The following is a 27,931-nucleotide window of genomic DNA, read 5'->3' on the forward strand; positions in this document are numbered from 1 at the left end:
TAAAAAAAAAAAGTGTTGTGTGGTGTTTTTATAAATAGTACAAGAGCAGAGGTTCAAAGGAATTTATTAGAGGGTTCCTGAAATGGCCCTTCATCACTTTGTCCATGGTATAATACAGTATTTGACATACAGTACTTCATCTTACAAAAATAAAACCTTGGAGTTGAGGAGAGAGAGAGGGATTGTGATGGAGTGGACTGATGGCAGTCTAGTCGACAGATTAGCCACAGCACTGCTACGAACAGAACTTCTACTTTTCTTTTTAAACTTATCCCTTCAGTCGTAATGCTTCTGGTTATCATGACCTTTAAGTTAAAAATGAGGTACAAAAAAAACAAGACGCTTGTCACTGGCCTCCTGCGTTCCTTCATTTACCCAGGGCCTTGTCCAGGTTGGTCTTGATGGCATCCAGGAAGTCTGTGGTGTTGACGTAGTGCTCGTTGAGCTTGACGCTGTAAAAGGTAAAGCAGGTCACGGATCAGTCAAACACCAGAAAACGATCACACTACAACAGAAACAACATGGTCACAACAAGAGAAATGCAGCAAATATGTAGTTCTATCACAGAGCTGGTGTGATGTGGTGGTGGTGTGTTAGTGTGTGTTGTGCTGGTGTAGAGTGGATCAGACACAGCAGTGCTGCTGGAGTTTTTAAACCCCTCGGTGTCTGGACTGAGAACAGTCCACCGACCAAAAACATCCAGCCGACAGCGTCCTGTGTCACTGATGAAGGACTAGAGGACGAGCGACACACACTGTGCAGCGACAGATTAGCTACTGTCTCTGACTCTACATCTACAAGGTGGACCAACGAGGGAGGAGTGTCTCACAGAGTGGACAGAGAGTGGACACAGGGTTTAAAAACTCCAGCAGCACTGCTGTGTCTGATCCACTCTACACCAGCACAACACACACTAACACAGCACCACCACGTCAGTGTCACTGCAGCGCTGAGAATGACCCACCACCACATCACACCTGCTCTGTGGGGGTCCTGAGCGCTGAGGAACAGGGGGAAGTGGGGTAATAACTTTGGGTGTAGGTGATTGTATTATGGCTGACTGGTGTAGAATGATCCTAGAAATGTGCCAGTAACAGTGAAGTAAGGCTTTCCTCTGTGCTTTTTAATGTCTCTGATACGTAAACAATCACCGAGAGTGGTGTGACTCTAGAAAAACTGTATAGAGCAGTGACCATAGGAAATAGACGCCCACAATCTTCTTCATCACTTTCCTAGAAACACAAATGCCCTTATTCCCTGGGTCATTAGAGAGTCAGCTCCACCTCCACTGACCCCCACCTGGACGATACTCCACACACAACAAAGGGACAGTGCCCCCTGCTGGCACCAACCCCACCCACCACCCCAGGGGCCCCAAACCTGCTGAGCTTCAGTGTATTTGCATGCGCTGGGGTTCAGGTGCTGTCGTCACTGGCATTATGCAAATGAGTTATGAATCATCTAAGTAGGTACAACACAAACATTGCTTTTCCAAAAACAACACTTGTTTTCTTTAATACCGAGGTCCAAACTTCCACAAAACAGCAGCAGTAGGGGCTAAGAGGAGTTAAATCAAGTGTATGTTTAAAGACTTAAAAGCTAGTGGTGAGGAGTCGACTCCCAGAGTCGATTCCTTGAATGCAAAGAGTCAGTGAGTCACAATAATTATATTATAAATGTATCATGCAATATATGGACACTGTCTCCATTATGCTGTTTATTCAGTACGCTCGCAGGCATTGGGATCCTCACAGCACACAGGGACAGCACCCCCTGCTGGACCCACCAACATCACCCACACTTTGTTAGGAGGAGGAGCAGGAGGAGGTCTCCCATCCGGGTCCTGACCCAGACCTGCTTATCTTAAGATATTTTAAAAATAAGGAAGGCATCAGTGCATATGTTTTAAAAGTAGGTTCTGAATCCAAATTTCCCCACAATGCACCATTTCACACCAAACCAATCTGAACCCAATTTGTTTACCACGACAGATTCAGGCTGAATTTTGGAAAAGTTGTGTGAGTTCTCCTTTAACAGGAGCTTAAAGGCATTAGGAGGATGTTGATAAACTCACACTGAGGTGGTGTTTCTATTCTGAGGCTGTGAAAGTGCCTCAGCTGCAGCGTGACACCAGGTGTGTTCATTGTAAATCTACTACTTTAACGTAAATTAAAAAGCTGTGAACAAACTGTGCGGTGTTATACGCAAATGTCTAAAATCCTACAGACCCCTTCAGTCAAAAGTGTTCCTACAGCCTTTGAATATCTTTAGAAGAAAAGGAATAGACCAAAGGAGGGCTGACAGACCCCTGGATGAGAACAGAAAGCTCCCAAAGCAGGAGCGTGTGTTCAGAGCAGAAAGGGGCTGCTTTTATTTTGTAGCCAGTAAATAATACACAATAAAAGTCCCGTACTAATGTCAGGGTTGGAGCTGATTTGTGCAGACGCTGTGGTTGTTTACAAAGTGTGTTTTAGTTTCAGTAACTTTCAGTGAACTCAAACAGAAAAGTAGTGTACAACACGTGCATCAGCAGATACCCATAATCCACTGCGCTGTTTGCTTAAAACCCCACATGGGGTCGTGTCTGAAGTCATTCATTACCCTCCTGAATTCAGCTCCTCTATAATAGTACACTGTGTAGTGAGGAATGTAGGGAACAGTGAGTAGGGACCATGTCGGTCACAGAGACTGTGTTGTGATAAAACTGGTCTGACGTGGTGCACACAGAAGGATGCTGGGGTTATTCTGCTGAGAGATTCTTTGAATTATATTTTTCTGCAAACTCCTGCAGTTGGATTTATAGTGGGCCGGGCTTCTTTCTGTGGATGTGACCAAGGAACCAATCAGAGGAGCAGGAGAGACTCTTAACCAATCCCATTGTGGAAACTGGGACTCCACATTTAACCCTGTCATTATAGCAAAACACCCACACTCACACACACACGCACGCACTCCACTTCCAGGGTGCATGTGGGGGGCACTTCAGCTGTGGATGTTGAGGGAGGAGGCAGTGCTGTTCCTTCACTCCCTGCACACACATCCATTTTTCCTGCCATCACTGTCTAAAATCCACTCATCAGCCATAACATTATGATCACCTCTAGGTTTCTACTCTCACTGTGCACTCTCTCTGTTCCACTGTCTACAGCAATCCATCTGTAACTTTGCATATTTTGCTACCCCCATTTCCACCTGTTCTTCAATGCTCAGAACCCCCACGGGACCTCCTCAGAGCAGGTTTGTTTCGGGGGTGGATCATTCTCAGCGCTGCAGTGACAGTGGATCTGACCCCATTAAAAACCAGGGCGAAAAGGGGCTGACAAAGTATGCAGAGCAACAGGTGGGCTACCATGTGTACCCTGTACATTATTCTGAACCTGTAAATGAGTGAAAAGGGGTTTTAAACGAAGATCTGAGTTTCTGCTTCTTTCCTCCAGTTGATATTTAGTCAAAGACGCAGAGCTTGAGTCCTGTGTCCTTCTGCAGAAGGGAAAGGTTGTTGTTGACCGTATGGAAATGTTTCACTTACTTGGAGAGGCCATGAATGCATCCGGCCAAGTCCTTGGTCATGACCCCACTCTCCACGGTGTCCACACACACGCGCTCCAGAGTCTGAGAAAACCTGGGGAGAGTCAACGCCATTAGAGCAGCAGCCACAATCGCACTCCAGGCTTCATACAGAAGCTCTACATGTGTTGTATACACTCAAGGACCCCAGCAAAAATAATACACACCCCTATGTTTAACAATAGTTCTCTCTTACACTCTCTTTCTCAGTCACAGGAATTTAGTCTGTAAATAAAGAACAATAATGGACTAAAAAGGGTAAGTTAATATAATAACCATAACACTATCGTTTTACTTATGACTCTGTTCATAATCTTTTGTGTTTATTTTGTGAATACGTCCCCACTGTGTTCACGCACTCTCCCTTTAAACCCACACTACCCTGCTGTAGTCACATGACTCTGCCCTGTCCAATCAGCCACAGGGAGAAGAACCTAAGCACGAGACGAACCGAGCGACTGGAGCGGCTCGTACCAAAGAGAAACGCTGCGTCTGAGGGAATGTAACTCATATGTACTGTGTGTGCAACATTAATAAAGGTAATACTTGTCTTTTATAGTAAAGGAATCTTGTACGTCACTGGTTTAAACACCTGGTCCTAAAGCACTGTATTACTGAGATGTTCACGCTGTTGGATGGAGAGTATATTTGTAATTTATGATCTTACTTAATCAGGTCTGGGTTTCCATCGAGCTTTCCCCTGTGCTCCAGGCCCCTGGTCCAGGCGAAGATGCTGGCAATGGGGTTAGTGCTGGTGGGTCTTCCCTGAGGAGGAAAAACGGAGTAAACAGATAAATAACGTGGTTAGTAAGTTGCATAATTAAAGTCGTACACGGCGTCTCAGCACCGCTCACAGAGGAACAGGAAAACAAACAGCAGGTGGGATTTAGCTTTAAGGAACACTACAGGAATCAGGAGAGCTGCCATTCCTTCATGCACCACCAGGTGGCAGACACAGTGTGAGAGCACAGTCAGAGAAGGGTCAGCGTTGAAGAGCCTCAGGCTGCACGTTGTATGTCTAGAACCTATAAATATGTCAGGCGTACGCACATAATGCTCTTTATAGTTTGTGTTTGCAATAAATGCTCCTTATTTTGTAAGAGTTGGTTTTCTCTCTCCTCTGTCTCCAGCAGGGGGCGTTCAGTGGGGTTCAGTGTATTTAATGGTGACTGTAAATGTCTAAGGGGTTGGTTGTCGAAGTTTGTAGCGCCTCCTGACAAATCTCTCAGCCATTTAATTTAAAATAAATAAATACATTTTAAAAATGGCACACTGCAGTGCTCAGATAATTTGAAAACTAACTGAAATATTTAATACTTTTCTGAACGTAACTATTCTCAGAATAGTTTGGAGTAGATTAATTCACTAAATAAATGTAAAGTACCTGCCTCAAATGTTAATACGTATGGCCACTGTCCAATTAAAAACGTGTGTCATATCAAAACTAACTTTACAGGAGAAAGAAAAGCGTCTTAGATTTCAGTGGAAGCCAATGTAAAAATTTTTCATCATGAGATTTACACACAGTGTGAAGGACAGCTGCTGGGTTCAAATGATGTAGTAACCACACACACACACACACACACACACACAGGGTTTTCACTGGGCAGTGACAATACATCTGTTCTTGTTAATGCACATCTGTGTTTATGTAGATTTTATTTGTTTGTTGTTGTTTAGGGTGTAGTGAATACTCTGGTAAAATAAAGGTTATAAATAAATCAAATAAAACTACATCGTCACAAAGTTAAACCGCTTTTTTTTTATCTTGTCATGCAGCAATATCACCAGTAACCACTAGATGGCATTCACCACCCTCCTGATTTCAGTTCCCGATAATAGTGCCCTATAAAGGGAGTAGGGAGTAGTGAGTAGGGAGCCAGGGTGAGACATGACTAGAGCACGTTAGAGGGCGCTCTCCCATAGAGACTGCACTGCAGCATCCGCAGTTCAGGGGAAAACAAACAAACAAACAAACAAAAAGGTTGATTTTTTTTTTGTTGATTTCACTTGATTGGCTCCTCAACACATCTCTGCATCAAATTGGCTCTGCCCTCTACCGCTCTAATTTGATTGGTTCCTCGCTACAGCTCTACAGTCTGATTGGTTCTTCCTCACAGCACTGTGGTCTGATTGGCTCTGCACTAGACCTCTGCCTTCTGACTGGTTCCTCACCACATCTCTTCATCTGATTGGCTCTGCCCTATACCGCTGTAATTTGATTGGTTCCTCACTACGGCTCTACAGTCTGATTGGCTCTTCCTCACAGCCCTGTGGTCTGATTGGCTCTGCACTAGACCTCTGCCTTCTGACTGGTTCCTCATTACATCTCTGCAATCTGATTGGCTCTGCCCTATACCGCTGTAATTTGATTGGTTCCTCGCTACAGCTCTACAGTCTGATTGGTTCTTCCTCACAGCACTGTGGTCTGATTGGCTCTGCACTAGACCTCTGCCTTCTGACTGGCTCCTCACCACATCTCTTCATCTGATTGGCTCTGCCCTATACCGCTGTAATTTGATTGGTTCCTCACTACGGCTCTACAGTCTGATTGGCTCTTCCTCACAGCCCTGTGGTCTGATTGGCTCTGCACTAGACCTCTGCCTTCTGACTGGTTCCTCATTACATCTCTGCAATCTGATTGGCTCTTCCCTGTGGTTCTGCAGCCTGCTTGGCTCTTCACCATACCTCCAATTTGACTGGCTCCGCCCTACATTTCTGCAATAAGCTCCTCGCTACAGCTTTGCAGTCCGACTGGCTCCTTACTACAAGTCAAATTTAATTGGCCCTTCCCTACAACTCTGGAACCTGACTGGCTCCTCACTGATCCTCTGCAGTCTGATTGGTTCTTCACTACACTTCTGCAGTTCAAATGGCTCCTCAGCAGCGCTACAGAGCACAGAGGTGCAGAGTCATGAAACACTGGCTCCATTACTGTGATATGGACAGATACAATTCTGTTCTGAAAAGTGCCATTCAAATAAAATCAAACTGATTGATTGATGTCTCACAGAAAGCAGACACTGACCTTCTGGTGCTCGCGGTAGTGCCTGGTGACGGTGCCGTGCGCCGCCTCAGCCTCAATGGTCTTCCCATCAGGACACACCAGCACTGAGGTCATGAGGCCCAGAGAGCCGAACCCTGGGGACAACACCTCCGTCATGAGCACGGCTTACATCACAGCGTACAACTGAAGGAGCAAGCAGTGCGTCTGGATACAGAGCAGGGAAGTTCAGACTAGCTTACCTTGAGCCAAGATATCTGACTGCACATCTCCATCGTAGTTCTTACAAGCCCAGACGAAAGCGCCTGAGGACTTCAGCACCTGAGCCACCATGTCATCAATGAGTCTGTGCTCGTACCAGATCTTCAGCTTGTCAAACTCAGGCTTGTAGTTCCTGTTAAAGACAAAAGGATTCATATTAGACACCAGACAGGTAAAAACAGGAGTGGGAATAGAAGATTTGTGGGTTATAGACTAATAGCACTGTTCCACCGCATGTCACTGACTCTACTCTCTGATTGGTCCCTGGTTGGTTTCCCACAGCTCCCCCCTGAAATGTATCGGGTGTCGTCTCTAACCCCGTCTCTAAGGGGAACAGTGGGAAACCACAACAATGGCGGCGGTAACGTTAAACGGTGTTTACTCATGGTTTATTGGCGTGTTGTTGTTGTTGTTGTTAGGGACTGAACACAGCTCCGTCATCAGTTCAGACAGATCAGTAGAGTTTGTTCCTTCCTTGTTGCAGCGTCCAGCTCTCGCTGGATTCTTTTGTCGGCCACCGATCCAAGGAGCGTTTGAACCTCTTCAAAAGACCACGGCGTCATTTTACGAGCTGCCGTCGTGAGTCGGATAAAAACAAACGTGATCTCTGCTGCAGCTGGAGATTTTACAGATGGAGAGTTGGTGCTGGTCGTCTGCGTTGCGCGCCGTAGAGTGATGACTCTCTCTGGACGATCAGCGCTCTGCAAGGTTTACACGCCACGGTTTAGTCCCTACTCGACTCGCTCTGAACCACGAGAGAACAGCCACTAAACAAGAACCCGCTTCCAGAACCAGGACCTGATTCACCTGGTGGAGGAGGAGAGTAAAGTAGTGCATCTGCTAGTGGAAAATGCTCCTAGTGTTTTTAGGTCTATCTGTCTTTTACCACTAGATGGCAGAATATACCCACAAACAGCTCAGCTGTGACTGAGGGCGAGTACCGCTGCATCTCTCTATTGGACAAACACTCCTGATTCCAGGGAAAGGATTGGATTCTAGGAACTACTGAATAATTGCTAAGCAAACAGAACAAATACGTAGGGCTCTCTGAGGAGAACACAGATGGAATCATGGGCCTGAGGTTAAACCCATATTCCTTTAGCAGCTGCATTCACTACAAACCCGACGTGCTGCTGGTTTTTGTGTGTGTGGATCACACAGCAACACAGACACACACACATTGTTCCAGAAGAGTCAGCAGTGGTGGAGAGCTCATGACTGTGTTCATTTTATATTCCTCCTCCACAGAGAACAGACTCAGGACCACTCCTCATTTACTCTCAGGTCACGGGCAGAATGTTAGAGTTAACGGTGTGCTACTGCTCACAGTAGTGCGTGTGTGTGTGTGTGTGTGTGTGTTTGTTCACTGCTCACGTGTGTGTGAGACTTCACTACACTTCACAAAAAAACAACTTGTTTGTCATTAAATAATGTAATGCTTTGTTGGGCAGAAAGCTGATAAAGGAAAACATGTCTCACTTCTCAAAGATGTCCTGGAAGATGTCCTTGAAGCGCCCGTCGTAAGCCTTCAGGATGGTGTTCTTGGTGCTCATGTAGAGAGGCCACTTCTTCTGGATGGCGTACTGGAAGCAGCTGTGGGCAAAGCCAGAGATGGACTGGAAGAAAGAGAGAAAGAAAGAAAGAGAGAATGAGGACAAGGTGCTGAATGTGTTTTTCTCAGTGGCACAGGAAGTCTCAGAAGATGAACACTAAGTAAGATATGGTATTTTTGCTCATGAGCTCCTCCTACAGTTCCTGAAATCAAGTGGTTGGAGGTGGGGGGTGGTTGTTAAAAAGCGGTCAGACTATAGCAGTCGAACAAATTCGAACACTAAAGCTGTTTCTCAATACGAACTACACCAAGTTCAGACGGCCGTGCAGACTGGGCAAGGTCGACTCCCGAGGACAGGAGGACACCGTGCGGTCAAGAGACACAGCACCGTCTCTGACCCCTGCAGCGTCCTCCGGCTTGTCCTGAGACACCCCAGGCATTCCCATGACAGCCAGAAGATATAGGCCCTGACTCCAGTAGGCCCTGAGTCTCCCCCAGGATCCCCTCCCAGCAGGAGGCGTCCACGGGAACTTTATTATAAACGGCCCAGACCACTTCGACTGGCTCCTCCCAGACCGCCGGGCTCCTGAGAGTAGCCCCAGCAAGGCTGGTGTCCACATTCTCGTTCACTCGGTCAGTCCCCAAAGCTCATGACTGTAGATGAATGAGGGTGCGGCTGTAATCCGACCAAGAGCTGTGCTTTAAGGCTCAGCTCTCTCTCTTCACCACGACGGTCCAGTGTCGCGGCTGGACCCCCCACGGTCGATCCCACGGTCCCTGTTCCCAGTGCACCCTTGAGAGTTAATCTCTGATATTTAGAAAGGACAACCTTATAAAGACTAAAGCTTAGAATAATACAATAAAGTGAAAACTGAGGAGGTCAGATCTACTACAACTGCAACCAAACTCCTAAAATCAATTAGCCACCAACGAGGGAATTAACCTGAAGCTGATTAAAGCAGAGCGAAGAGAAGGAGCCACCAGTTTAACCCCGCTTTCCAGGGCAATGCGTCACAGGCCTAACACTGACTCTTGACCAGTAAAAACCCCTCTGGAAGACCTCCAGGACCAAACCACCACACTGAAGTTCTCATCTGGATCAGGTCCTAAACACAGACAACAGCAGGACACTACAGACTGTAGTCCACCTGTGGCTCTGCATGCTTTGTTAGCCACTTTCACCCTGTTCTTCAGTGGTCAGGACCCTCACTGCGCAGCTACACTGATGTGATGTGGTGTTGTGCTGGTGCGAGTGGATCAGACACAGCAGTGCTGCTTTAAGTTAAAAAAAAACCCAGTGTCCACTCTCTGTGACACTCCTCCCTCGTTGGTCCACCTTGTAGATGTAGAGTCAGAGACAGTAGCTCATCTGTCGCTGCACAGTGTGTGTCGCTCGTCCTCTAGTCCTTCATCAGTGACACAGGACGCTGTCGGCTGGATGTTTTTGGTCGGTGGACTGTTCTCAGTCCAGACTCTGAGGGCTTTAAAAACTCCAGCAGCACTGCTGTGTCTGATCCCTGATGCCACAGATTTATTATAACTATTAGTGTTATTATTATTAGCATGATATTATCATCTGTGTGACAGAGGTCAGAGGCCAAGGTATGGACCTGTGGAGGAGCTTTCTCTAAATTTAGTTCCACTTTGAGATAATGCTCCTCTTGCCTGTGGTAATTTGGACTCATTCTAGAACTAATTCTGACTTCAAATTACAAATTACACGGCCTGAAAATCATATACATTATCCTCGGAGGAGGGCACCGCCTCTTTGCAGCAGACCTTAAAGTCTGACTGAAAACATGGTCTTTCTGAATGACTCCAGTTCAGTTTGGTGAATGTGGTCTGGACCAAAGCAATGGAGTTTGGTGAATCAGGAACTGAACCTTCGCAGAGTGTTCACACTGACAACACCCTCAAAGACGGGTCTGTCACAACAGTCACATCACTGATTTATCGTATAAAATACGGACATGTCCGAAGTGTTGTCCACTGTGTTTACTCTGTGTGTGTGTGTGTGTTTACAGGAGAATAAACGTCTCTGTTGTTAAGCCAGATTTCTGTGGATATTTAAAATATTTTAAATTCCAATTCCAGTGTCTGAATTTACTTAAAGTTTCACTGCTCTTTAAGAACAGTGTAACTGCATTATTAAGTTATTATCTGTTCTGTAAAATATTCAGAGCAGCACAACTAGAATGCACTTAAAAACGTTATTCCTGTTTATAATTCTGTAATTTCCTGTGTATAGTTTTTATAACATTTATAGTATGTGTGTAGAAACTGACAATATACTACACACTGTCATCTGCACATGCACTGTATGATCAACAACATCACACATCCACTTTAGCCCTTTGCACATGACTCTTTGTTGCTCATTTCCTTTATTCTGTTCTGTGGACTCCCTCGTTATCAGTCTCTGGGCTGTTCGGCGTGTGTACGTTACATGTCTGCACTCACCAAGAAGAACTCCTTCTATGTCCAATATATTAACCATAAAATGACTATTGTGTCAGACCCAAGGATGTAAACCAGGTTCAAAAAGAGGGAGGAACACAACACGCCTTCGTCACTGTGCGTTTCCCCTGAGTGCAGCGTGGAGACGTGGCACAATAACGTAGTGTTCATGAGACGTCTGTAAAGCTGATCACTTTAATGGTTTTAAGAAAAAAATAAATAGAAATGTCTTCACTGTGAACACATCACTCGTTTACTCAGTTACGCCTTTGAGTTTATAACGATGCTGTGGTTAAACGAGAAAACACAGTGTGTGATTTTTTTAAAGGATGATTTCAGAAATGTAATGTAGACAAATCATCATCATCATCTTTTCTGCTTCTCCATTTCAGGGTCGCAGTTATAGACAAATCATTTTGTGAAGAGGTAAAGACAAGTAAATGTAAAATGAGCTCATTTAACATGTATATGCTGAGACATTAGAGTCTCCTCCTCCTCCACCTTCAGCACCACCCAAGCTTTCCCCAGGGGCCCCCTGCTGGGCTTCAGTGTATTTGCATGTGCTGGGGTTCAGCTGCTGTGGTCGCTGGCGTTATGCAAATGTGGAATGGCTGTTGGTGTCTGAAGTGTAAATTGTCTGCAAGTGTTTATTCACTGTTTGAATTCCCACAGAAACTCATTGGTAACTTGTAAATTCAGATAAAGAATAGGTTCCTGAGAAGTGTGTTTGTTTTTTTACTCAAGGAACAAAACACAGCAATGTTTACTTAAAGCAACACTAGGTACGTCTTGGGCTCCCCCTACAGTTGCAGAATGTTTGCTTTTACAGCACTGTCCTGAAATCAAGGAGTAGGAAGTGGGGGCAAATTTCCTACCCTCCTCTAAAAGTTACATAGTGCAGTTTGTGCAGTGCTAAGCACAGAGCGGCAAACACAGAGGCTCTGTTCTCCCTGTTACAGCTCAGTGGAGCATCAAGATGGTTTTGAAGCTGTAATTTTAAGGTAAAAAATATGACCCAGTGTTGCTTTAACAGCTACAAGACGGAGAAGCACTGAAAACGGCCGCTGACCTCGTCAGTGTTGTACATGCCCATTCCACAGCCGCCTGCAGGGAAGTCGAACACCTCCCACTCCTGGCCTTTGCTGCCGTCGGCTGGGATGAAGTTGATCTTGAATTTGCCGGGTTTGTCGATGACGAAGTCTGTAGCTCTGTACTGTAAACGGCAGAATGTCGTAAACACACAGTGTGTTAGAAGAAAGGCAGTGATCACGGTTTAAAAATCTTTTTTAGAACATTCTGACTATGTGCCCGACCTGGTCGCCGAAGGCATGTCTGCCAATGGTGATTGGCTGCGTCCAACCGGGAACCAGCCTGGGAATGTTCTTGCAGATGATTGGCTCGCGGAAGACTGTGCCCCCCAGGATGTTCCTGATGGTGCCGTTGGGGCTCTTCCACATTTTCTTCAGCTTGAATTCTGAGAGAGGGCAAAGAAAACTGTCAGTTTTTAATTTGAACGTTTCACAAATTTTACACTCAGTAAAGAAAGTAAAGGAAACAATCTGAATAAGTTGTGATCACATTATTATATCTCCCTCCCTCAAACACACTCTTTTTTTTTCAGATTCAAGCTTTAAGGAGTGGAATTGTTTATTGTTTTTTACACAGTCATTCGACTTCTTTCCTTGACCACCTCAGCTCTGACTGCAACTGGAGGTTCGATTTCCGCTCCGGGTGACTTTCTGTGAGGAGTGTGGTGTGTTCTCTCTGTGTCTGCATGGGTTTCCTCCGGGTGACTGTCTGTGAGGAGTGTGGTGTGTTCTCTCTGTGTCTGCGTGGGTTTCCTCCGGGTGACTGTCTGTGAGGAGTGTGGTGTGTTCTCTCTGTGTCTGCATGGGTTTCTTCCGGGTGACTGTCTGTGAGGAGTGTGGTGTGTTCTCCCAGTGTCCGCATAGGTTTCCTCCGGGTGACTGTCTGTGAGGAGTGTGGTGTGTTCTCCCTGTGTCTGCGTAGGTTTCCTCCGGGTGACTGTGAGGAGTGTGGTGTGTTCTCTCTGTGTCTGTGTGGGTTTCCTCCGGGTGACTGTCTGTGAGGAGTGTGGTGTGTTCTCTCTGTGTCTGTGTGGGTTTGCTCCGGGTGACTGTCTGTGAGGAGTGTGGTGTGTTCTCCCTGTGTCTGTGTGGGTTTCCTCCAGATGACTGTCTGTGAGGAATGTGATGTGTTCTCTCTGTGTCTTGCATGTGTCTTGCCAGAGATTTGTTGCGATCGCTGTGAAAACTAACCACGCTAAGTAACACAAGTGAGTTGAGGAAAGTGTAACATCGATCACGGTGTATATGACTGTGGACCAGGACATTAGTCCTCCGCCCTACAACCTGTTACTTACATTAACACGATCTGTGGGGAGAGTTAACACCAGAGTGCTGCTGTGTGTTGTGTGTAACACACTGTGTAGTTTACCAAGACAACAGCAAGATATATCAAACACCCCACACATCCCATCCACACTCTGCCTCGTGCTGGTCATCAGGTCTACAGTCGTAGGCCCAAGGACACTTTAAAATCACCAGCCGAAGCTCACCTTCCACCCTGGCCTCGTCTGGAGTGATGGTGGCGCATTTCACGGCGACGCTGTACTTCTGTGTGGCCAAGGCGGAGTCGATGGTGACCTGGTCGTTGGTCTGGTCACGGTAGGGAAGACCCAGGTCGAAGTACTTCAGCTCCACATCCACGTTGGACAGAATGAGCTGGAAGAGAGCGTTAATATGTTGTTAACAGGGGGAAGCACAAACCAAACCTGTTCTTGTACGGAGGGAGAAATATGACAAGTACAAATATATATACAAATAAATATATATAACATAATAGATAAATAAAAGAATAACTTTTCTGTTATAAAAAAAAGTTATTAATGTCGACTGGGTTAGTATTTCTGCATCCATACGTTAATGAGATGGGTGGTCCTAACCTCACTCCGGTGTACATTTTCCATATTTAAAACCTGTTAAGACGTTGTTGTTGATAATGTAAACTCGAAAATAGACTACAGCTCTTACGATAAAAACGGTCAGCCCTCTCCTGAGCTAAACAGCTGCTTTCTGTATCAGGAGATGGAGAAAGGCCCAGATCAAACAATACCAAACAAATGTGTAGTGGAGCGCTGTTACATAAAAACAGATCCATGTTCTAAGCTGGTTCTTTCTGTGGTGGAGCCAGTGGTACCTCAGCCCCGAACACACTCAGAGCCAGCCGACCATCTGAGTCTCGAGGGCAGTCAATCAGCGACTGGCCTCAGCCTCAACCCGCATTACCACACACTAATAATCCTCCAGAGCTCACTCTCTCTCTCACACACACACACACACACACACACACACACACACAGTCCTCAACAGCGGCGTCTCTTTACACACACCACAACCCCCACACACACCTTCATATTTCAGTCATATTTCAGACACTCCGAATTTTTCTGTTCTGACCAGATTCACCGTGTGTGCTTTTGAGTTCGCTCTTTGTCTCTCTCCGTCTTTCTGGCCTACTCTCCATCTGTCTTTCTCTCCATCTTTCTGTCTCTGTCTCTCTCTCTCTGGACTCACCATGACTGGATAGGTGCTTACAGACAATGAATGAATGAATGAATTAATAATTATAATCAAAGATAATGAAATAAGTAATGAAAGGCCTTCAGTAAACACAATAAAATTATAAGATGCAACAAACAATAAGTGTTTACGTTATTTACAGCAGTTTTACAAGGGTGGGCGGCGCTTAGTTGTGTGTAGGTGGAGTATGTGATTTCACTCTGTAGCTCTCTACTGTTCTTCAGCTCACTTGTTCTCTCTTGCCGTTTCTCACTCTAGCACTCCCCTCTCTCTGTAGCAGGCTGTCTCTCTCTTACATTCTTTAGCTTACTCTTTCACTTTCTCTTTCTCTCTATACATTGCTTGCTCTTCATTTATAGTTCACTCTCATTTTGTCTCTCCAGTGCTTTCTCTTTCTCTATAGCCTGTTCGTTCTCTCCCTCTCTTTCTCTCCCTGAAGCTCGCTCTTTCTCTCTCTAGATCACTATTTTCCGCCTATAGCTCTAGCTCTGTCTCGTTCTCTTTCCATATATAGTTCTCTGTCCAGTGCTCTCCTCTCTCTATCGTTCACTCTTTTTCGCTCTCTTTCCATAGCTCACTCTCTAGCTCATTTGTTCTCATTCTCTCTCTCTCTGCTGTGCTGCAGATATAAAAATAGCACACGCTTCCCTGCAGTTTGCAGTTGCTCCCCCTCCCCCTCAGTTTTAAACACCTTCTCTTTGATGAACTCCCAGATGATCCTGGTCATCTCATCTCCGTCCATCTCCACCACGGGCTGAGCCACCTTGATGCGTTTGTCGGCATCTGCAGGGAGGGGAAACAAAGACAAAAAGGTGTTATCACTTTACTGAAGGTTGTGTTGAGTTCACACCACAGCAAATCAATCCCATCGACCCTCCGCCAGAGAACAACCCCCAAACACGACCTTCTATTCTCTCCACCTCACGCGATTAGCCCACACCCCCGACCAATCATCACTCCTCACTAAACCCACCGTTTCCACCTATTTCTCCAGCAGGGGAAGACTGAACTCAGAGTGGAACTAAACTGTAGGGGGCGCTGCTGGTTCCCACTGCTACATGGGTTCTGTACTTCATTATCACAGAAGAGTTTGTGTGGACCAATCTGTATCGGCTGCATTTTAGGAGGCGTTATGGGAGGAGTCAGTGGGTGGTGCCTAAATTGGGAGCTTGTGTCTGATTGGCTGTGCTGAACGTTATGGAAGGAGTTAGTGGTAGTTAGTAGTAACTCAAGTACAGTAAAGATATAAGATCACAACAACACAACAATAGAATATGGACATAAATAAAAGAAAGGAAGAAAACCGAAAGAGGACCTCTAATAATAATAATAATAATAATAATAATAATAAACACAACTATGAGTGATATGGAAGTAGATGTGGCTCTTCTGTGGATTCTCCCCTTACAACGAGGCTTGTACGGATTGATCTACCGTCGATCATCTCCTCAGACTCTCCAGTGCTGTTTCAGTCAGAATCACTCTGACTCCTTAACAAGGAGAACAAGGGTCTTCCTTTTGGTCTCCAGGGGTTTTTCTGTGCAACAGCCCTAATAAACCCAGTGTGATGTGGGTGGGAAATGTTTGTCACCCCAAAAGGAGTTTGCACTGTGACCAAAGTAAAGGTTGAAAAAGTAAAGGCTTGTGTAAATGGTGATGGTAGGAGCTCTCCGGGTCTAAAACTGCAAACACCAGTGATCAAACCTACATCTCTCAGGGAAAAGGTTCAGACTCGGATCAAAGTTTTCAGGTCAAAGCTTCGGGGCAGCTCTAGTGTTTATGACTCTTCACTGACGTCAGCAGTCACCATCTCTAAAGTATTACAGCGCTGAATAAAGCCTATAAAAAGATGATTACACAATGTAGGTGTTCGGGAAGTGAGGCTTAATTGTCAGCAATTCAAAGTAAATACATTTGTACAATATATGGACATTTCCTCAGGAATTTTTGCACCCAAGAGAAACCAGGGGCACCATGAGAAGTGTTTCACCACCTTTATGTTTTTTAGCTGCTGTTGGCCACAGCTACGCAGAAATGTCATAGCTCGCTCTCTAACTCTGCTCACATTCTCTCCACACACAAACACTCACATACACACTCAAACACCTGTTTCCCTCCTACCCAATCAGAGTCCATGAAAGAATGAACAAGTCCACTGAAACGGCAAGAACACATACAACCCCAAACAAATCTGCCCATTCCCAACTATAGATATATAAAATTTAATCAAATGTTGTTTACTCAGTGCTCTTATTTCTCTGCGCTCGTTGTGTCTGTTTGGCTGCATTTAACCTCGTCTTTTAGCTTTCACATAAACGTGGGTCCAGCGCTGTGATTGGATAGACTCAGACGAGGGGGCGGGGCCATTCAAAAGTCTCTGCACTTGACGTCATTAGAGCAGTTTTCAGACTTAAGCAGCACACAGAAAACTGACTGGGTGGTCTTGTTTCACTGTGTGGGTTGGTGGGCTCTAGATTCACACATTAATGTGAATATGTACGAAATGTGTATCATGTCGCCTTTAAAGCTCAGTAGTCATCTTACAAACTGTCCAAGTTCCAAAAGCCCCAGAGCAGATCGGTTGTACTCTGCAGCACTAAACCCATTACTCTAATGCAGCCTGAAAGGTTTTGGAGTTAAGAGCTGAGTGAAAGGATAAGAATGAAAACTGGAATTAAGGGACTAACTCTGCTGCCAAATGTGGGTCCTGTTACAGTCCTAGTCACGCTGAAGAGCTGGTACTGAAGAGAGAGAGAAAGTGATGAACCCAAAGACCTGAGAGGTAAAAGTCTAGCAATAAAGGCAGAGCATGATAGCTTTTACAAGGAGGCTGAGTAACACTGTGTATCCAATCTGAGTTTACAACCAACACCAGCACAAGAATTAAATCTACAGTCCAGCTATAATATTTTAAAAAGCCTGAGGAGTTCAAGTTAGTTCTGGGCAATATCACACTGTCAAACCATTTTCTGATTTAAGTTTGTGTAACAAGTGAGGCTTAAATCGCCCCTCTTTAGCTTGTGGAGCAGGCAGATCTAGGTTTAATCACACCTCTGTAGCTCGTGGAAAGAGCAGATCTAGGTTTAATCACCCCTCTGTAGCTCGTGGAAAGAGCAGATCTAGGTTTAATCACCCCTCTGTAGCTCGTGGACTGTGCAGCTCTAGGTTTAATCACCCCTCTGTAGCTCGTGGAGTGGGCAGATCTAGGTTTAATCACACCACTGTAGCTCGTGGAATGGGCAGATCTAGGTTTAATCACCCCTCTGTAGCTCGTGGAGTGGGCAGATCTAGGTTTAATCGCTCCTCTGTAGTTCATGGAGTGGGCAGATCTGGGTTTAATCACCCCTCTGTAGCTCGTGGAGTGGACAGATCTAGGTTTAATCACCCCTCTGTAGCTCGTGGAGTGGGCAGATCTAGGTTTAATCACTCCTCTGTAGTTCATGGAGTGGGCAGATCTGGGTTTAATCACCCCTCTGTAGCTCGTGGAGTGGACAGATCTAGGTTTAATCACCCCTCTGTAGCTCGTGGAGTGGACAGATCTAGGTTTAATCACCCCTCTGTAGCTCGTGGAGTGGGCAGATCTAGGTTTAATCGCTATAAGAATTGTTCCGATCTGATGTCTAATATCAATATCATGGCCAATCAAGTCATTCTTTAAGTGATCTTTATTGGTTTTATTAAGTATACTGGTTTTATTAAGTACAATCCTAAGCCTGATTTATTTTCCATCAGCGGTCACTCAGCGCAGTGTGTGCCGGGAAGAGACTAAAACGTCTGCAGCGTGGAAATAATTAAAACTGGAAAATATAACCATTCCAACAGACGTTCAGAGTGGCACTGTGATGTTACTCATGTACAGAGTTCTAGTTTTACTACTGCAATGTGGGACTAAGTGCAATTTATACAAGTTATTTATAAACACATCTATTGTTTGCTTTGATATTTTGAAGTTAAATTAAACGATAGCTTTGATTCAGATAATGTTTTCCTTAATGCACCTCAGAGCTGTCAAACAAACACACTGGACTGATTTAAATAACAACAGTGCAGCATTACAATTATCAGACCGAAGTTACTCTGTACTAAATAACCATTGGGACATCCCTACAAATTATAATATTTTTTTCATGACAAATGTTTCAGTTTGTGAGATTCTGCCTCTGTGGGTTCACACCTCCTTCAGGGAGTAAATAAATAACAAATAAAAATAAAAAACAAAAATGAGAGTGGGAATAATAGAGGGAAATTGTAAGTGATCCAGCCCCATGCTGATCCAGAGCAGCCGGGGCCTAAGGGATATAGAAGAGGGCTTAGGACTGACAGGTCTGAAAGGAAATTAACTAGTCTGTGTGTGTGTGTGTGTGTGTGTGTGTGTGTTCGCTGCCACTGACACATTTCTTTGTACGTTGTTCGGTGACAAATAATAATTATTAATTATTATCAGGGCTACGGTTTAAATAAGTGTTTAATATCATATAATAACAATTTAATTGGAACTCTTATCCTACTTTAATTAAATCCAAATAAACATGCTGTGCTCTGAATAAATGAAGACTGGAGAAGGAAGGCGAGTGAACCTGGCCGAGTCACACCACTCTGAGACTGCCCTTATTTAAACGTCCAGGTACACTCAGTCTTCATATCGCCTGACCTCTAAACCGTGTGCTGGAGAAAGGCACACACTAATCTCCTTGGCCACGCAGGCAGCCATGTTCAGGTTAGCACAGGGAGGACAGCGGAGGACGCCGGCTCGTCTTTCACTCAGTGACGGGCTCTGCGCTACGAGGAGGATCTTTCACACAGAAACACGTGGGGGTTTAAAGACAATAAGAAGTCAGAAGGGGGAGGAAAACTGTGCCAAGCACAAACACAGAGGAAGGGTATCAAAGAACGAGCTGCAGAGGACACAGCAGGGGGTGGAGGGGGCGGCAGAGGGACAGCCGGGATTACGTAAGCATGCTTCGCTCTTCTCTTACTCCCAGCCGCAGTGAGTTTAGTCAGCGGCGCAGGGAATTAACGCCGGAGCTGTGCACGTAGACCGGCCGCTCTAGGCTCGCAGGCATGAGCCGACTTGCAGTGGAGAACCTGGAGAACCGCTGAGATCCCCTTCCTAAGGAATCCCGTCAATGAAGAGCTAGCAAACCACAAACAAGGACGGGTTTGTTTACTCTTGACACAAGGCCAGCGCTCATTCTAGGGGGTCAGACGTCGACCGAAAACACACACCAAGACGAAACTACTCACATACGTCCACCATTCCTGATACATTACAGTCTCTGGTCTTCCACCGTCTCAAACATTAAACACCTTAATCTGAAAAATCAAGCCCAAAGGCAAACTGAACCTAAAAGTAAGAGTTAAAGCCACTGTCTCCTCATTAAACACATTTAAAGACTGTGTTAATGCTCAGAGAGAGAGAGAGAGAGAGAGAGAGACTGTGACAGAGAGAGAGAGAGAGAGAGAGTGAAAGGGAGAAAGAGAAAAAGAGAGAGCGAATGAAAGAAAGAATAAAAAGAGAGTGAAAGAGAGAAGAAAAGAGAGAGAGAGAGAGAGAGAGAGAGAGAGAGAGAGAGAAAGCATGGATAAAGAATCTGTATTTAATTTTAAAGCAACAGTATGTAGTATTTTTACCTTAAAATTACAGCTTCAAACTCACAGTGATGCTCCACTGAGCTGTAACAGGGAAAACGATCTTTTTCAGGAAAATTATGGGAAAAAAATACCCATCTTTAGAAGGGGATGTAGTTTCAGAGATAAAAATTCATTCATTCATTCATTCATTGTCTGTAGCCCTTATCCACTTCAGGGCTGTGGTCCGGAGCCTAGACTAAACTGGTTAAGAGTTACAGACAATGAATGAATAAATGAATGAAATATATAAAAAAATTATGTATATTCTCCATAAGTGTGTAACTTGTATATAATTATATATAATTACAATAAATACAAAACCAAACACAGTGAAATTATTTTGTTTTTTTTATAAAGTAGACACTGTGTTGTGAGCGAGTGAAGAACAGTGTGTTTCCAGATGTTTCTCCTGATCGTATGGATTTGTTAAATCTACAGCACACTTCATTTAACAAGTGAAGTATTTATTATCCTCTGACACTAGGCACTGGACGACCACCTCAAGCAACACTGGACTGTCTCACACACACACACTATGGGACTGGGTTTATTTTAATATTACAGTGTCTGTTGTTTGACGTTTGAGTAAAATAAACACTTACTGCTCAAATAAACAGCTTTTAAATCTCATTTTCTCAGGCGACTAAAACTTTTACACAGAGCTGTATCACCTTTGGACACTGCGGCTCTCAGAAAACAGCTTCTGAACATCCATGTACTGGGTTTACAGAGTTAGAAAAAGAGTGGAAGTGAAGCACACATCACACCCACGCTGCCACCTCCACCTGGCGTCCAGTCGTCAAGGACATTTCCAAACAAAGCCCCCACTCCTCCTCCACTCGCAGAGCTGCAGCTTTGGCACGGCATGTCCCTATGGTTTAATGTTCTACCCTAAGTCAAGCACAGACCCTTTAATCCGAGCCAACAAGGACGTGAGAGCAACGGGACATTCTGGATTTCCAGAAAGTATAAACCAAGACGCAGTATCATCCAGGCTTCTCTTCTCCACCTCTCTTTACAGGCAGTTAACCCACTTGGCAAATGGCGAACCTGTGTCTTGTGACTGGAATAAGAGCATGTGGTGTCTCTGCCAGAAACTCAGCCCGAGCCGAGCATGTGCCTCGTGTAATACAACAACCAGGTCACACCGCTTCACATTTAACCTCGTGTCCAACAAACCAGGCCTAAAAGCCCTGACCTCTGCTGCTGACCTGGAGACAAGCCTCAAATAAAGACTGACCGCGGAAACGCACAGGTCACCATTTTAGAAATGTCGTATTTTACCTTAAAAACACAGTTTCAGAATCACTGTGATGCTCCACTGAGCTATAACAAGCAGAATAGAGCCTCTGTCGCTGCTACTCCAGGCTCAGCACTTCAGAAAATGCACTATGTAGCCTACCTTTTAGAGAAATTACACTCTGCAAAAGTAGGAGGAGCCCAGGAACAAGAATACCAACCCTTACCTAGTGCTGCTTTAAATCTAAAGCTGTATTAAGACAAGGTTAAAGGTCCAGTAGCTCATGTCTCCTACAGCAGGAGCTCCGTGGATTTTATTTCCATCCAGATCACTTCCTGAGTCTTATTTTACATTTCAGTCCCATCCCGACCTCCATATCAACTCTCACACGAAAGAGAAGATTTCTGAGCACTGCTGTGAGCGTGTGTATCCACCACAGACCCCCACCCATCACCAGTCCCCAAACACTGGCATTTTGAAAAGTGTCTGCCCCTGAAACCCCTTGGTCTGCTGTAAACTGCACTGCCACCGACTCTCCTCCTCTCTACACCGTCCCATCACAACTATTATATCACTGACTTAATCGTAAAATACATGCACATCAATAACAGTTGCTGACCTCACTCTTGTCCACTGTGTTTATTGTGTGTGTGTTTTTACAGTGTTTTATCGGCTCACTCTGTTCTACTCTCTGCTGTTGTGTGCATTTCTTTAAAAAACAGTGTTTATTAATTTAGAATATTTAAGTTATATTCCATTTCCCATGTCTGAATATACGCAATTAATATCTTAAATGTCTTTAAGTTCATCATAGTTTTGTTAAATGTTTATTCTGCTTAACTGCATTATTGTGCTGTTGTATTGTCATTAATTTGTTGGTGTCAAATGGCCTTAAATTACAACTAAATCATTCATCACAACTATATTCCAACTACAAAACAACGGCTTTTGTGACAGGCCCCATCAGAGAATCACAACACTATGGAAACACACTCAAAAGACACCAGAAACACTTTAGTAGAACTGGAAACTCACTAAAAACTCCCAGTTCTGCTGTGATTTTAATGCCGTCTGAATACGGAACAGTGTGTACAGTGATGTCCCTTTGAGAAACTCAGGAAATCCCAATACGGCTCAAGTCTTCTTTTATAAAAACAACTTTCACAACTTCTACAGACACTGATCTCCAAACACAAGACACCAACAATGACATGACAACCACAAACACAGAAGTCTGCCCTTCAACCAACCAACTGCCCCCGAGAGCCAAAGTCAAAGAGGACAGAGGGCAAAGTCTCTAGAGGCACTTAAAAGTATGACAGAGGGGTCATTCAGCAAAGTCCCTTAGCATTAAGTTAATGACAATAGAGAGTAACTAAATAATCAATAAATCTATCTGTTTGATCAGGGTTTCTCTTGATTAAAGTGTCTCTGTCCTTACTCTCAGCCACATCTCCACCGCCTGACCTTGAGATTTAGTATCAACAACCTCTAAATAACCCAGTTAACCATCTGATCCGCATCAGCGGAGAGACACGGACCTGTTATTCCTCACGAAAGGGGAGAGACGACAGAGGAGTCGGGGGCTGGAGCTAAGCTAGTGATCAATACATCTCCATTTTACGCTCCTCAGGAGCCGGGGGCACACACGGAGCAGCTGCCGGGAAATAACGGCTCCTTCAGCCGCTGTCCGGCCACTGCCCCGGGGTTTGATAGAGGAGGGAACCGGCTTCTAGGGGGTGAGAGTGAACGCAGGGGGTTTAATCACATCAGGTCCGCAAAATGTCGGAGGAAACGTAAGTAACGTTAGCTTTGGAGGCAGCTTCAGACAAAGAGGAGCCTCGAGTCGGCTTCTAGATCTTTCCCAGCGGGATCTGGGGCTCGGGTTCGGGTAAAAAAACAAAGCACAATATCGATAAGGGCCAAAGAGCGAGGTAAAAAGAGAAGAGGAAGGGGAGAAAGGACGAAAGAGAAACGGCTACCGATAGTAGTGATGACTCTCTATATCTACGTCTATCTCTCTCTCTCTCAGCACTGTAGGTTAAACCAGTTAAACTCACAGTTCCTCTGCTGCAGACTCTGGCAAGTTGCTGGGGCGAGGACGGCTGGGCTTTTAGACACAGCCGCCGCAGAGCGACCGAGGGAGCTGAGGACCTTCAGGTAACCGGCCATGGTTCTCCAAGTAGAGCTTTGTCCGAGTTGGGGCTTCTGTCTGTCTCTCTCTCCGCCGCTGACCGAGGAAAGGGCCGAATGAATTACCGCGCACAGACAAGAGCCTCCGCTCGCCGGCGACGTCACCAGGCAGCAGTGAAGAGAGGCCGGCCCACAGCTCAGCGCTGCGTTTGGCAACACTGCTGTAGCCAATCAGCGATCGGGCCGCCTCATCGCAGCGAGACTGCAATGAGTTTTCACAACAGCGGAAAGGAAACATGGCTCACCGAACCGACTCTCATGAGCTGCTTAAAACTGTTCAAAAGAATCGAACGTTCGATTCGAGCGAGTCGGCTCCGTAAACACTGAAGCTGAATCTTTTAATGGCTTTTTGCTACAGTGTCCTACGGAGGTCATGGAGCTATCTATAGGCCTTCTGTGCACTGAACATGTTAGACAGGGGTCAGGGGTCTCGCAGCTCATAAATTATTATCATTAAAGGTTTGATAGTTGATGTTATGACGTGTTGACCACACTATTTCTTGAACAGCCAGGAACCAGCCTTAGATTCGGTTGGGTTTTGTTAAGTCTTGTGCTGTATTTACACTGTTCCAGCGCATTGAGGCACCACAACGTAGCCCACTGATGTTTAATGGGAGTGCTGGTTCCATCAGACGTAGCAGCGCGGTGCATCATGGGTCCGGAGTGTAGAGATCGGAGGATGCCGTGCGCCGAAAAGTTGAGCCAAGATTAACTTTATGCGAATGAATTGTGATGAGAAACCAACACGATGTGTCTATCCACATCAGCTGGTGCTTGCCTGATAGGTGCCGTACCACAGCAGTGTAAATGCAGAGTTAGGCCAGAAGCACATGACAACGCACATCCAAAATGCAGTAAAACATGTGTTGTGCTTGTGCAACCTGAGCTTGTTGCTTTCACAGTAAACCTAAGTGCTCCAGGGGGCGATAGAGAGCATTGTTGTAAACCCAGCATGCCCTTATTCCAGCAGCTATATGTAAAATGAACATCGCAACACTTACGGCCACTCACTTTTCTCGTGGTTCTGATTCATATGTCCCAAAGCTCTGAAACTTGTTCATCATCAGAACTAAGAGAACTCACAGTTTCCTTTGATTTCAGCTGCCCTTTGATCCCAGTACAAATGCACTGTGTCAAATAAACTATTTACATGACTACACATATTTATATAAATGTAAAAAGCCCTTTGCTGAGTAGAACTGCTTGCTGTAATCATAGGCTCACATTTTCCTAACCTTACAAACAAGCCGTGCCATATTTTTGAAAGGTATTATTTGCCAAACTGAGCTTAGTGTGTCCCAGGTCTGTTTTTCAAACCTCTAGCGCTGTGAACATTTATGGACCTGAGATTTGTCCTCAGTTTTAGACCGAAACAGACCCCAGGGCAAACCCAGAGCAGAAAGAGGAGCTGGTTCTGAGCAGGAGATTCACCGAGGTCTAGAGGTTTGTGGCAGAATTAGGCCTTTTCTGTTACTGTGAGATTAAACCAAGAAAGAGAGATAAAGGGAAAGACAGGGGAGAGATAGAGGGTGGAGTGGGAGATAGAGGGGGAGGGGAGAGAGACAGAGAGAGAGTGAGGAGATTAATGAGGAAGAAAAGCAGAGAGGGGAGGAGTGAGAAATACAGGAGAAAAGAGGGAGAAAAGAGAGAGTATGGGACAATGAGAGAGAAAGAGGGGGAGGGGCTCTAGAGACAGAGGGGAGACTGTGTGAAAAAGGGGGATAAAGACTAGAGAGAGAGAGAGAGAGAGAGAGAGAGAGAGAGAGAAAACAACCTAAACTCAATAAGTTCATTTCTGAATCAGTTCGTATGAGTCAATTAGGAATCGGTTCAATCAGCTTACTCAAAAGAACCGCTTCAGAAAAACGACTCAGGCACTTCGTCTTTTTTTCTGCGCTTTCATTTTCATTTTGTTTAAGACACACATTTCTGTCGGTTTTTTTGGAGTTGCAGATTTCTTTCTTTGTTGAAGTTGGTAAACGTCAAATCTCAAAGCCCGGGGCGAGTCTTTAAACCCCTCCCTGAGAGACTCTGGGTCAGAGCTGGGGCTGCGGGAGAGGGCTGAGGACACTGTGCGCTGTGGGAGTCAGAAATAAAACCGCAAGCCGGTGTTTGGTGGCAGAGCTAGGCTCTAAATTTAGCCGCACTCAGATGCCATATTCGGGTGAGAAGAACTGCGCATGCGCAGTAGCTGAACAGTAACTAGTCAGAGGCATTAACCCCTGAAGCTCCAGCTCGCACACATATATCTGACCTTACTCTTCTACCCTCTCCTGGTTTATGGAGATTCATGTTCTGTGAGGATAGCAGTCCCAGGAGCTCAGAGAGGGAGAGTGAAATCTAGACTCATTATCTGGATTATAAAATGATTTGGCACCAATTCTACCTTTCTCCTTATCTCATTTTATGGTCATTCTTTCCCTTTCTCAGGTGACCTTGGCTAACAAGCTCATGCCTGACTGTAGTCAGCAGTGTTTCACAGGAGAAACCCATGGAATTTAAAGGAATTTGCTGTTTTTCCTGGTGATTTCACCAAACGTTTAGTTCCCAAAGTAGCTAAAGTCTTTTTTAAAATTACAGAATGTCTGTTAATGATGCCATGAGCTAATTTGCATATCAAGTGAGCCGTTTTAAGAGTTCATATGAGTCACTGGAACATCTCAAAACTATCCGTATATGTGTGAATGTGATCTAAGCACTCGTAAAGGGTGCAGCTGGGATTGGCCACAAAGAACAAAAGCCCATAAATCAACACGTCAGGTAGATCAGCTCTAAAACCCCAGATATCAGACACGTTTGTGAGTGATCTGTCTAAGGTTTGGCCCTCATTGCTCAGTTATGGCACTGAGCAGTGTCTTGGGGGCGGGACGATTTGACTGAGACGAGCTTCAGAAAGTCAAGAATGCCTTTTAGAGCCTCAAATAAAACGTTATCACACAGTGGAGCAATTTCAGCACGTTATATAAATAAATAATAGGAAATAAAACAGGAAAATGCTCCGTTTGTGTGTGTTTTCTGGGGCTGTGTTTAGTGTGAGATTGGCCAGTGTCACGGCTCTGGGTTAGTGTGTTCTATCTGGTCACATATCAAGCAGTGATGTCTATTCAGGAGATATGTGATGAGAGCTAACACTAAATTACATAAAACTCTATCATACTCCAATGTTGTGCTGCAAATCTCACAAAACACAGAGGTATATTGTAGGTCCCACATGATTGACTGAATGCCGGCGATACTTGTCCCCCTGCCTTGCCTCGTCATGCCTCAGCTTGTTTTCCAGTAAAGCGTGCTTTTCACCATAATCACCTCCTCACAGCACGCTCACCTTTTTCATGATGAAAGCGACAGGTACTGCACGTTTTAGCCGACACCTCTTAATCACAGTGATCCAGAGAGAGCTGCTAATAGCTTCATGATACACGCCACTGTAGTGTATTTAAATAACTCTGCAATACTCTGTAAATAAAGGTGCTACATAGAAATGTACTGTTTTCTCAAGAACAGTAACTTTACAGGAGAAGGAAAATCCGTCCTAACATTCAGTGGACGTTCTCCAACAATCTGAACACTTTCATCAGGCAGAAAACTGTGTAAATGATCCTCAGTTGAACTCATGGTTCATATCAGTACCATTTTAGAATAACACTACACTTATAAAGAGTAATAAATGGTTTAACATCTGTTTAATAATGATTACAAATCATGTCAATAATACATTAGAAGTCATTTACAATCTGTTATAACACACAGACAGAGAGAGTGTATCCTGTACAGACAGGATGTTGTACAGGGCACACAGGGTCAGGGATCAGGGCAACACCTGGAGAGCAGCAGGAACAGGAACACTGGTTTTTATTCAATTATTCATTCATTCATTCATTGTATGTAGCCCTTATCCAGTTCAGGGCGGCGGTGGGTCCGGAGCCTACCCAGAATCACTGGGCACAAGGCGGGAACACACCCTGGAGGGGGTGCCAGTCTTTCACAGGGTGACACAAACTCACACATTCACTCAGGCACACACCTACGGACACTTTTGAGTCTCCAATCCCCCTACCAAAGTGTGTTTTTGGAGCGTGTGAGGAAACCCATGCAGACACAGGAAGAACACACCACACTCCTCACAGACAGTCACCCGGAGGAAACCCACACAGACACAGGGAGAACACACCACGCTCCTCACAGACAGTCACCCGGAGGAAACCCACGCAGACACAGGTAGAACACACCACGCTCCTCACAGACAGTCACCCGGAGGAAACCCACGCAGACACAGGGAAAACACACCACACTCCTCACAGACAGTCACCCGGAGGAAACCCACGCAGACACAGAGAGAACACACCACACTCCTCACAGGCAGTCACCCGGAGGGGGACTCGAACCCACAACTTCCAGGACCCTGGAGCTGTGACAGAGACACT

The 27,931-nt window shown here is 45.2% G+C and overlaps 1 protein-coding gene across 1 annotated transcript; it reads right to left on the minus strand.

The window, feature by feature from the left end:
* Positions 1 to 79: 79 nt before the first annotated feature.
* idh2 (isocitrate dehydrogenase (NADP(+)) 2) lies at positions 80 to 23,596 on the minus strand. The gene is made up of 11 exons (XM_066684452.1): positions 23,375 to 23,596; positions 15,135 to 15,226; positions 13,420 to 13,585; positions 12,155 to 12,315; positions 11,911 to 12,054; positions 8,312 to 8,448; positions 6,814 to 6,965; positions 6,596 to 6,708; positions 4,235 to 4,332; positions 3,530 to 3,622; positions 80 to 452 (listed from the first exon to the last, which is right to left on the minus strand). The coding sequence occupies exons 1-11, from the start codon at positions 23,484 to 23,486 to the stop codon at positions 368 to 370; spliced, it is 1,353 nt and encodes a 450-aa protein (XP_066540549.1). The 5' UTR covers positions 23,487 to 23,596; the 3' UTR covers positions 80 to 367.
* Positions 23,597 to 27,931: the final 4,335 nt, after the last annotated feature.

Source organism: Hoplias malabaricus, chromosome 11, assembly GCF_029633855.1.
Source record: "Hoplias malabaricus isolate fHopMal1 chromosome 11, fHopMal1.hap1, whole genome shotgun sequence".
Classification (NCBI taxonomy): domain Eukaryota; kingdom Metazoa; phylum Chordata; class Actinopteri; order Characiformes; family Erythrinidae; genus Hoplias; species Hoplias malabaricus.